The sequence below is a fragment of the Monopterus albus genome, unplaced genomic scaffold, assembly GCF_001952655.1.
Source record: "Monopterus albus unplaced genomic scaffold, M_albus_1.0 scaffold446.1, whole genome shotgun sequence".
NCBI classification, from domain to species: domain Eukaryota; kingdom Metazoa; phylum Chordata; class Actinopteri; order Synbranchiformes; family Synbranchidae; genus Monopterus; species Monopterus albus.
The window spans coordinates 229,479-240,757 of record NW_018128326.1 but is presented as its reverse complement, the minus strand read 5'-3'; the positions used below and the strand labels follow the sequence as shown (position 1 = coordinate 240,757).

The 11,279-nt window shown below is 41.8% G+C and overlaps 1 protein-coding gene across 6 annotated transcripts in view; it reads right to left on the bottom strand.

Moving 5' to 3' along the window:
• preb (prolactin regulatory element binding) overlaps nucleotides 1-11,279 on the bottom strand; it is a 26,887-nt gene that overhangs the window by 7,521 nt on the left and 8,087 nt on the right. For 4 of the 6 annotated variants that reach the window (XM_020587248.1, XM_020587247.1, XM_020587249.1 and 1 more), the window contains 3 exons: nucleotides 6,673-6,867; nucleotides 5,993-6,191; nucleotides 4,217-4,470 (listed from right to left, as the gene is read on the bottom strand). In XM_020587248.1, the coding sequence (XP_020442904.1) occupies nucleotides 4,217-4,470; nucleotides 5,993-6,191; nucleotides 6,673-6,807 (588 nt within the window). In that variant the 5' untranslated portion in view covers nucleotides 6,808-6,867. The remainder of the gene's footprint in view (nucleotides 1-4,216; nucleotides 4,471-5,992; nucleotides 6,192-6,672; nucleotides 6,868-11,279) is intronic. The other 2 variants (XM_020587250.1, XM_020587252.1) reach the window with 1 other exon arrangement.

Here is an 11,279-nt window from a genome sequence, read left to right as displayed (position 1 = left end):
AGAAAGAGGTCCTGTGCATAGGTCCCTGGGGTGTCGAGGCGTTGCAGGATGTAATGCAGTGCCATGTTCACTGCATCGTCCACTGACCTGCTTGACCAGTACGGGTCCAGCAGGGGGTCAACAATGTCCTTCAGGTGGGCCGACACCAGTCTTTCAAAGGACTTCATAACTACAGATAACAGGTTGACAAGTCTGTAGTCGTTCAGTCCACTCCTGGAGGTTTTCTTGGGGACTGGCATCATGGTGGAGCGTTTGAAGCAAGAGGGGACTTCACACAGCTCCAGTGACCTGTTGAAGATAAGGGTGAAGATGGGGGCCAGCTGATCAGCACACACTTTCAGGCAACAGGGGGTCACACCATCTGGACCTGGAGCCTTTCTGATCTTTTGTCTTTTAAAGAGGCCATGCACATCCTTTTCACAAATCATTAGAGGTGGGGGGCTGGAGGGAAGGGTGGTGATTGTTGGTGGAGCAGCTGCTGGATCTGAGGTGGGGAGGGTGAGGGGGGAGTGTTGTTTGTCAAACCTGCAGTTCCTTTCTCTCATGGTTAGAGCATGTAAACCAGGGCTTGTTGTTGTATGTGCAGAAGGCCTTTTTGGACACACACACACACACACACTTCCTCACAGAAGCTATATAAGATGTCATAGTGTCAGTGAGTTCATCCAGGTCTGTAGCTGTAGCTCAAATACACTCCAGTCTGTGCAGTCAAAGCAGGCCTGTAGCTCTGACTTAGCCTGCTCGGTCCAGCTCTTCACTGTTTTGACTACAGGCTTTGCAGCTTTAAGTTTCTGCCTGTAGGTTGGAATAAGATGGACCATACAGTGATCTGAGAGTCCGAGGGCTGCGAGAGCTATAGGCATCTTTTATTGTTGTGTAGCAGTGGTCAAGTGTGATTTTGTCCCTGGTGGGACAGATGATGTGCTGTCTGTATTTGGGCAGTTCGTAGGTGAGATTTGCTCTGTTAAAGTCCCCTAGAACAATGAGTGGAGAGTCAGGATGTTCTAGCTCCATGCTAGTTATCAGTTCTGCCAGGAGCTGTAGTGTGCTAGCGTGGGCCTGCAGCTTTAAATAGGCACCCACCAGTATGAAGCTCGAAAATTCTCAGGAAGAATAGAAGGGTTTGCAGTTGAACACTGAAATTTGAAGTAAAATTTGCTTATTTGAATTTCTTTTTGAGAAGAATTCTAATGAATATTTCATTTTGTCTTACAGGTGCCCTGCTGTCTGACACCTCTCTTGTCCCCATCTTTAACAGGAATTGTATCTTGTATTATTTCTTATATTGTTTATTAAGCAGACTTTTTTCCAACATTTAATTAAAAAATTTTGAAAATATTTAATTTGACCTTTTTTCAGTCAGATCAACCATTGGCTCATAATTTCTATAACTCAAATATATTGATAGTGCTCACTTTACATTCATATTATATTCTTGAGAAAAGATAAATATATAAAAATAAATACAAAATAATTGGACTGAAAAAACAAGAGCACTGTAGCTGTTCCTGAGTCCTGTTGCTGTTGGTCATTCCAGGCTTTCCAGGTTTGCACTCAAAGGTTTGATCTGACATCAAATATTTGTATTCATTCGTACCATTTGTGAATAACTGATTATCTCATTGCAATGGCACCAGTGAGTGTGTGGGGTATATTTGGCAGCAAGTGAACATTCAGTCCTTAAAGTTGATGAGCTGGAAGCAGGAAAAATGGACAAGTGTAAGGATCTCAGTGACTTCGACAAGGGCCAAACTGTCGGACGACTGGGTCAGTGCTCCTCCCAAACTTGTTGTGTGTTCCCAGTCTACAGTGGTTAGTACCTATCAACAGTGGTCTAAGGAAGGACAAGAGGTGAACCGGTGACAGGGTCATGGGTGCCCAAGGCTCAGTGATGCACATGGGGTACTAATGTTTTGCTTGAAGCACAAGGCTCGACACCATATCAGCCTTTCAAAGCAGAAGTATCACGGCACAATGTTTTAATGCCTCGCTTCACCATGCGAAAAATCATGTGACGACCTGAAATGAGGCCTTGTTACATTATGTATCAGTGTGGTGTTGTGCTGGTTTTCAATAATAAATATACTTCTCAGTATTTAAATGCAGTGGCAGAATCAGTTTAAAATTGGTCTGTTGTCATACATAATATTAGTTTTATTGAACAAAATAACTTTAATAAAACCATTAAGACCATATTCTAACGAACTGTTTCTGCTAAGTCTCAGATTTATTCCAATCATTCAAATAGAGTATCAGGGGTTTGGCCAGCAGATGGCACCTTTTTGACTGTGTCAAATGCTTTGAAAAAGTGAACCATTATAAACACAATTGCTTCCTATTCATTCAGTGTTTCAGAAAGCCTTGGTTTATCCATCACTAGCATGTCTAGTGGTTAGCAATAAACAAGATTCCAGAGGTAATATGTAATAGAACAGTATGTAGTTCATATTTAGATAATATTTGTGTTAGTTGTGTAAGGATGTAAGGCTGAGCTTGGTGTGTACGGAAGCTTGATCTGTCTCTGGCGCAGGCAAGAATATCTTGGGCTGTGTCCCTTGTTTAGCCTAGGGGTCAACATCCTGAGTGACTTTGTCCTCAGATAGGGAATGAATATATTGTAGCTGTAGCCTTATGTGAACTGTTCGTGTGCTCTGTTCAGGTTTAGAAAAAGGAAATGTGCGCTAGGTCAATGTGACCCAGAAGGTCATGTACTGGACAGTTTAGACAATGCTTGGAAGAAGGTGTGTGTGGGTAGCTGGCATGGGACCGCGTCTTCATGGCTCAGGCCATGACGGGCTGTGTGCGTATGAGCAGATAAAAAGCTGGGTTAGAGCAGAAGAAGGGAGAGAGAAGATGACAATGCTAGTGGGACAGTAAACCGTGTACTTTGTGGGGACGCTGACCCAGCCGGCTGGGGGGACGCTGAATTAAGACTCACTGCTCGGGACTGACAACAAATGGCTTGACTGACTGGTGCTCTGACAATCTTCTTATGCTTTATCTATCACATTGCACGAGGAGAGTCTCTGTTCTCTGATCTCTGCTCTCTGTTCCCTAACTACAAGATTATGTGTTTAAATACTACTCTATTCAGAATAATTGTAATATTAAATGATCCTTTAAATTGGGATGGTTTGTCTGAATTAATTTAGTCGGTATCACACTCTAGCCACGACAGAAGCATGTGTTGTCCAATACCACAGAAGAGCTCCTGTAGCACAAATTGCTGGAAAACGTAATGCTGGTTCTGAGAGAAAAGTGTCACAACACTGCATCTCAGCTTACTGAATATAGGGCTGTGTAGCCACAGACTGGTTAGAGTGCTCCATGTTGGCACCTGTCCACCACCGAAAGTGCCTACCACAGGCACGTGAGTAGTAGAACTGGACTACGAAGCAGTGAAAGGAGGAGGCCTGGTCTGTTCAATCATGTTTTCTTTTACAACTGTGAGTTGCTTGCCTGGGGAAGAGCAGCACCAGGATGCACTGTGGGAAGAAGGCAAGCCAGCAGAGGCAGTGTGATGCTTTGAGCAATGTCTTGCTGGGAAACCTTGGGTCCTGCCATTCATGTGGCTGTTAATTGAGCCATGCCACCTACCTAAACACTGCTGCAGACCAAGTACACCCCTTCATGGCAATGGTATTCCCTAATGGCAGTGGCCTCTTTCAGCAGGCTAATGAGACCTATCACACTGCAAAAAATAGTTCAGGAATGATTCTAAGAACATGACAATGAGTTCAAGGTGCTGCCTTGGACTCCAAATTCCCCAGATTTCAATCCAAATCAAGCATCTGTGGGGTGTGCTGGACAAACAAGTTAAATCCATGGGGGGCCCACCTCACAACTTACAGGACTTAAAGGATCTGCTGCTGATGTCTCGGTGCCAGATACCAGAGGACACTCTCAGTGGCCTTGTGGAGTCCATGCATAAACAGATCAAAATGGTTTTGGTGTCAGAAGGGGACCTACACAATACTGGCCAGGTAGTCATAATGCTATGGCTGATTTGTAAAGTGTAGGATGACTTTTGGTTGTGATTTGGTGCTATACAAATAAAACTGAATTGAATTGATTGGTGTATATTCATGTTGCAGTTCAAAAGAACCAAATGAACCAGACAAATACAGTACTGTACATGCTCCAAGACTGAAGACACCACTGAGACATGGATGCCGTGGAAGCAGTACAAAGTAAAAAGAAGTAGAAAGGGGTTTACCTCCCAGATTCGAATGTGTCCATCTGTACCTCCTGTCAGAAGAAGGCTTAGGTCAGGACTGAACCTAACCACCTTCTGGAGCGGGTCCTGATGGTTGAGGTCTGACTGTACTTCAGCTAAAGCAGTCACAGAAACGGAAGCTGTCTCATCCTTTAACTCTGACTTATCTCCAGATGCTGCAGATCCATCCTGTCCACCTTTGCCTCCTTTCCCAGCTCGTCGCCTGGCGCTACCTTGCTGGACACTGTTCCCTACTGCACAAATGACAAGTTTTTACTGATGATAAAGAAGCTTGAATGAGAAAAACAGATATGATCTGTCAACTAAGACACAGGTTTAGATGTATTCATCCATCCACTATCTATACCACTTATCCAGTAGAAGGTCGCAGGGGGCTGGAGCTAATCCCAGCTGACATTGGGCAAGAGGTGGGCACACCCTGGACAGGTTGCCAGTCTGTCACAGGGCTGACACTTAGAAACAGACAACCACACATCCACCCTCACTCCTACAGGCAATTTAGGGCAGCCAATCAAGCTAAGCTGCAGGTATTTGGACTGTGGGAGGAAGCCAGAGTATCCAGAGAGAATAAATGTACCTCAATAACCCACAACAGCAAAACATTTTTAGAATTTTTTGCAAATGTATTTTAAATAACTTTAATTCATGATTTTGGTGGAAACCTTTTAGGCAGCAAGTACGTCTTCTGTCTTCTCAGACTGTCTCTATAAAGTGTGCAAAACTGCATTTGTGCAAGTTCAGGCAAGACAATTTTTTGCAGGGTTTTCCCTACCAGAGAAAGGCTTAGACCCAGCGCTTAGGTTTTTGCTGAACATGAATAAATATAAAAGGTGACAAAATGAATGTAAAAACAACGGAGAGTTATATCACTGAAAAATAACAGAGAGGTGACTCAAAATCAAATGTAAGGTGGCAAGAGGAATGACCTGTTTGGACAAACATTTGTGTGATTGGCAGCATCACCAAGGTAATGAAACAGCTGACTGGATATTTCTCTGTACCGCCAACTCAGGATGGCAGTTACAGCTGCTGATTAGCTTAGCCTCCATAAAGAAAACATAGTAGGCTATAATTCTTGTGAATGGTAACAAAATAGATAGCAGAAAGTAGCCTGTTTTACAAGTACAGAGATTGCTTTGCTAACATGTACTGAATTAGCTAAGTTACATTAGCTAAGGAAGCTTTTATATATATATCTTACACAGCTGCTTAGAGGAACCCATGGTTGCTGGGTGTCCACAAGTGTGTGCACAAGGTTTGAAGAGTCAAAGTATTTGTACAGCTTTGAAATTGGCATTTACCAATGACAGCTGTTGCTGTGCATCAGATCTAACGAGCTGATTAAGGTCTGATACCTTGTGAGAGACTTTGAGACTCTGGAACTCTTAGGGTGCCCAAACTTTTGCACCATGCCATAATAATGTTTTTATTTTTTATTTTTGTTCAATTTATGGCATAAGAAGTAACTATGCATCACTGTTTGCAGAAAATATTGTGCATTTTTTCCATTTCCAAGAGAAACTGTGTTAACATCTGTTCAAATAAAAAATCACCAAAATCTGTTATTTATCAAGGGGTGCCTAAACTTTTGCATAAGACTGTATATATATATATATAGTTATAAATCTGTTCGAATTTCCGGCAAACTAAATGCCTTTGGACTAGAAATGAGCCAGGCTCATATAAACTATGTAGCATATTTTTTCATGCCGTTTTTAAAACAGGTATATCTTGGACTGTAGCAGCCAGCCTCACCATCTTTAGCAAAAGCTTTTCCTCTTCCTTTCTGTGTGCAGTGTTTAAACGTCATTAGACAGCAGGTCCCATCCTGTCCTGCAGCAATGACACCATCACCTACAGCCATGTTCATGGTGGCACGTGTGTCAGTATCATGAGCGTGAAGGAGACTGGCATTGTACTGGTGTTCTCCAACTAGCTGTAGATCCAGGAAGTGCTGAAACACACAATGAGTCAGCTACTTCTGCAGCTTGTTTACACACATTGTATCTGAAATCCAAATTTCCATTCATACTCAGCAATAAACACAGTGCTGTAAAAACAGCACAATAAACAGTCAATTATTATTTCGGCATAATATATTCAGTGTGTGACAGTATTATTGGCAGGTCAGAATTGTAAAAAAAAACAAACAAATTTTCTCAATGCTTTACCTAAAATACAAGCAACCACAAGCACACAATGCTAGAAAATACACCCAATTAAAGCAAACATACACAAAGACATGTAACACACACAAACAAGCGTTACACTCCCCAAATGAAAACATGCAATGCAAGCAACTACAGAATGTGCTGCCACACTGGCGAAGCACTTTTCTTCATGTTTTTATTTAGGCACTTTCTCAAGATGTACTGTATTGCAGAGCTGTCAGGGTGACTGTAGGTTAATCACTAGAACACATCCAAAGTACTTACCACAGCATTCTTTATGCCTGTCTTGGAGGCCCCTCCTCCTCCTGCTGTGATCACCAGCCCTGTCTTAGAGTCCACTTTAATGGAGTATAAAGGAAAAGGAGCTCTGTACAGATCTGGGATCCTCCGCTTCCCCATTGTTGTTGTGCTCACTTAGTCACTCACACTTCTTCATAACACTGCTGTGTTCAACCAAACCTGTGGAAAACAGTGTTGTCTATGATGTTAAAATCAAATAACACCTGCCAAACGCTATCCTACAGTATGTCTAAACCCAACCAAAAAAATAAATAAAACAGCCTGTGGCATGCCCTCTAACTTCCCAAGCATGTTTTCTCTTCAACTACCTGTTGTAAACAAATTTACATTTCTGTAATTACCTATTTCTACTACTAGAAAATAACATTCAGTAGAGCACAGATTCATTTGTGCCTCAGGGTAATGGAGAGTCTCATGGGACAGACAGAAGACCAAAGAAAAAGAAATATGACAAATGTGGAAACATGAATGCATGAACAAGGACCAACTGAGCAGAACATAAAGCCTGATGTTTCAACAAAACTGTTTTCTCAACCAAGAAGTGTTCATGCTCAACCAGCTGCTTGTGATGGCAATATTATTTTTGTTATCTACAATGGTGAGGCAAAATTAAATAACCAATATGCTGGCGCAACAGCAATCTAGATCATTTTTGTGAAAAAGAGGTTCAAATATTTGATGGAGATCCTCTGCAGTATCATATATTCATGAGAGCCTTTGAGTAAGTATTGAAGAAAATATTTATTTGGCTTGGCTTTTAATACACAGTAGAGCCTGATGCATTCCTTTTAATTTTAATTTATTGAACATACAGTCTTATGCAAAAGTTTAGGCACCCCTTGATAAATAACAGATTTTGGTGATTTTTTATTTGAACAGATGTTAACACAGTTTCTCTTGGAAATGGAAAAAATGCACAATATTTTCAGCAAACAGTGATGCATAGTTACTTCTTATGCCATAAATTGAACAAAAATAAAAAATAAAAACATTATTATGGCATGGTGCAAAAGTTTGGGCACCCTAAGAGTTCCAGAGTCTCAAAGTCTCTCACAAGGTATCAGACCTTAATCAGCTCGTTAGATCTGATGCACAGCAACAGCTGTCATTGGTAAATGCCAATTTCAAAGCTGTACAAATACTTTGACTCTTCAAACCTTGTGCACACACTTGTGGACACCCAGCAACCATGGGTTCCTCTAAGCAGCTGTGTAAGACCCTGAAAATGAAAGTTATTGACGCCCACAATGCAGGAGAAGGCTACAAGAAGATAGCAAAGCGTTGTCAGCTTGCAGTTTCCACAGTAAGAAATGTAATTAAGAGATGGCAGATCAGGGGAACTGTGGAGGTCAAGATGAGATCTGGAAGACCAAGAAAACTCTCGGACAGAACTGCTCGTATGCTGGTCAGAAAGACAAATCAAAACCCCCATTTGACTGCAAAAAACCTGCAGGAAGATTTAGCAGACTCAGGAGTGGTGGTGCACCGTTCCACTGTGCAGCGATGCTTGCACAGACAAGGCCTTCATGGAAGAGTCAGCAGAAGAAAACCTTATCTGCGTCCCCATCATAAAATCCAACATCTGAAGTATGCAACAGGACATCTACAGAAGCCCGATGCGTTTTGGAAACAAGTGCTGTGGACTGATGAAGTTAAAATAGAACTCTTTGGACACAATCAGCAAAGGCATGTTTGGAGAAAAAAAGGAGCAGCATTTCATGAAAAGAACACCTTGCCAACTATTAAGCATGGGGGTGGATCTATCATGCTCTGGGGTTGTGTTGCAGCCAGTGGCACAGGAAACATTGCACGGGTGGAGGGAAGAATGGATTCCACTAAATACCAGCAAATTCTGGAAGCAAACATCACACCATCTGTAAAAAAGCTGAAGCTGAAAAGAGGATGGCTTCTACAACAGGACAATGATCCTAAACATACCTCGAAATCCACTATGGAATACCTCAAGAGACGCAGGCTGAAGGTTTTGGAATGGCCATCACAGTCCCCTGATTTAAACATCATTGAAAATTTGTGGGTAGATCTTAAAAGAGCTGTGCATGCAAGACGACCAAAGAATATTACAGAACTAGAAGCCTTTTGCAAGGAAGAATGGGAGAAGATCCCAAGTACAAGAATTGAAAGACTTTTAGCTGGCTATGAAAAGCGTTTGCAAGCTGTGATATCTGCCAGAGGAGGTGTTACTAAGTACTGATTGTGTAGGGTGCCCAAACTTTTGCACCATGCCATAATAATGTTTTTATTTTTTATTTTTGTTCAATTTATGGCATAAGAAGTTACTATGCATCACTGTTTGCAGAAAATATTGTGCATTTTTTCCATTTCCAAGAGAAACTGTGTTAACATCTGTTCAAATAAAAAATCACCAAAATCTGTTATTTATCAAGGGGTGCCTAAACTTTTGCATAAGACTGTATGCTAAGTGCGCGTCTGTTATTGTGCCATTTTATTTTTATTTGCACTGATCTTATTTACTCTATTTTAGTCATTTATTGTGATTTCATTCTACCATGTAAAGTACTTTGGTCAGCTGGATGTTGTTTTTAAAGTGCTATATAAATACATTTGATTTGAAGAAAAGGCAAATGATCCTGAAGACTGTCTGTACTTCCTGGAGCAGAACACCAGAGGGCAACCAAGACAAGTTGTTAGAAGTTGTCCGCATAGGGCAGTAAATAGAGGGTAAAGCAAGGCAAAGACTTTGTTGGAAGAGTATTTTGGAAATGAGCAAAAGATTGCATCAGATTATTTGAACAAAGCTCTATCGTGGCCAGCAATTACAGCAGATGTCCAAGCACTCATAGCTTATGGTTTCTTTTTAAGAAGATGCTGTAATGTCTGAAATGTTTATGTAATATATATGTCTGAGCTCAATATGCCTGCCAGTATGTTAACAGTTGTAAAGAAATTACCATAGAAGATAAGAGATGAATGAAGAACAGCAGCCTGTGATATTCAAGAAAGACATCATCAAAAAGCAATTTTTTCAGTTTTTATGGTTTTCAGCAGTAACGTGCGGAAACATCAATGTTATATTGCAATAGATAAGTGTAACTTATATTAGTGATGTTATGCGAAAACTGCTGTTCACAAACGCTCTCTATCCAACCTCACTGAGCTCGAGCTGTTTTGCAAGGAGGAATGGGCAAAAATTTCCGTCTCTCGATGTGCAAAACTGATAGAGACATACCCCAAGTGACTTACAGCTGTAATCGCAGCAAAAGGTGGCGCTACAAAGTATTAACTTAAGGGGGCTGAATAATTTTGCACGCCCAATTTTTCAGTTTTTTTATTTGTTAAAAAAGTTTGACATATCCAATAAATTTCGTTCCACTTCATGATTGTGTCCCACTTGTTGTTGATTCTTCACAAAAAATTACAGTTTTATATCTTTATGTTTGAAGCCTGAAATGTGGCAAAAGGTCGCAAAGTTCAAGGGGGCCGAATACTTTCGCAAGGCACTGTACATAATTTTTCAGTGAAGTTCCGTGCTAATGCTTGTATCAAGGAGAGATGATTACACCAGAGATGACGTGTAAAGCTTCACTCAGGAACTCCCACCCATTCAGTTCAGCGAGTATTTCAATACTTCCCAAACCTTTACATAGTTGAATGGAAACATGTGGCTCACTGTGGCATGTGCTATGTTGCAATTGAGCAAGTAAGTTTGGGAACATTTTGATTTGATTTTGCTGAACAACGTATGTGCATATTAGTTCTTATCTAGACATAATTTATTTAGTGTTTGTTCAGAGTAATTTGATTCCACCTGATCATTAAGGTAATTCCCATGAGGTGTCTGTCATGTTCCAAGGAGTTTGTTTAAGAAAACAACCCCTCGCCCATGTTGCGCCACTATAGAGCTTTACATGGAGACATGCGCGTTGCAGCCATGGGGAACGTAACACCCACACTTTTTCTAAAAAAAAAAGCATTTCATCCCCCACACTTTTTGGCAAGATGTAATGAAAATAAATAGCCAATGTATACAAAATCATCATCATCAACTTTATTTATATAGCACATTTAACACAGCCGAAGGTGACCAAAGTGCTTAACACAATATGCACACCACCCCTTAAAAAAACAACATAAACGAACCTCCACGCACAGCTTGGGCTCTGGAACCGTACTTCTCGAGAGAGGCTGGACTCTCTACTACTCTGGAGTTTCCCGCGATGAGAGGCGGCGGGCTGCTGTGGGCTTGCTCATAGCTCCCCAGCTTAGCCGCCATGTATTGGAGTTTACCCCGGTGAACGAGGGGGTCGCTTCCCTGCGCCTTCGGGTCGGGGATAGGTCTCTCACTGCAGTTTGTGCCTACAGGCCGAATGGCAGTCTAGAGTACCCGGCCTTCTTGGAGTCCCTGGGAGGGGTGCTGGAAAAGGTCCCGACTGGGGACTCTGTTGTTCTACTGGGGGACTTCAACGCCCACGTGGGCAGCGACAGCGACACCTGGAGGGGCGTGATTGGGAGGAACGGCCCCCCCGATCTGAACTCGAGTGGTGTTTTGTTATTGGACTTCTGTGCTAGTCACAGTTTGTCCATAACGAACA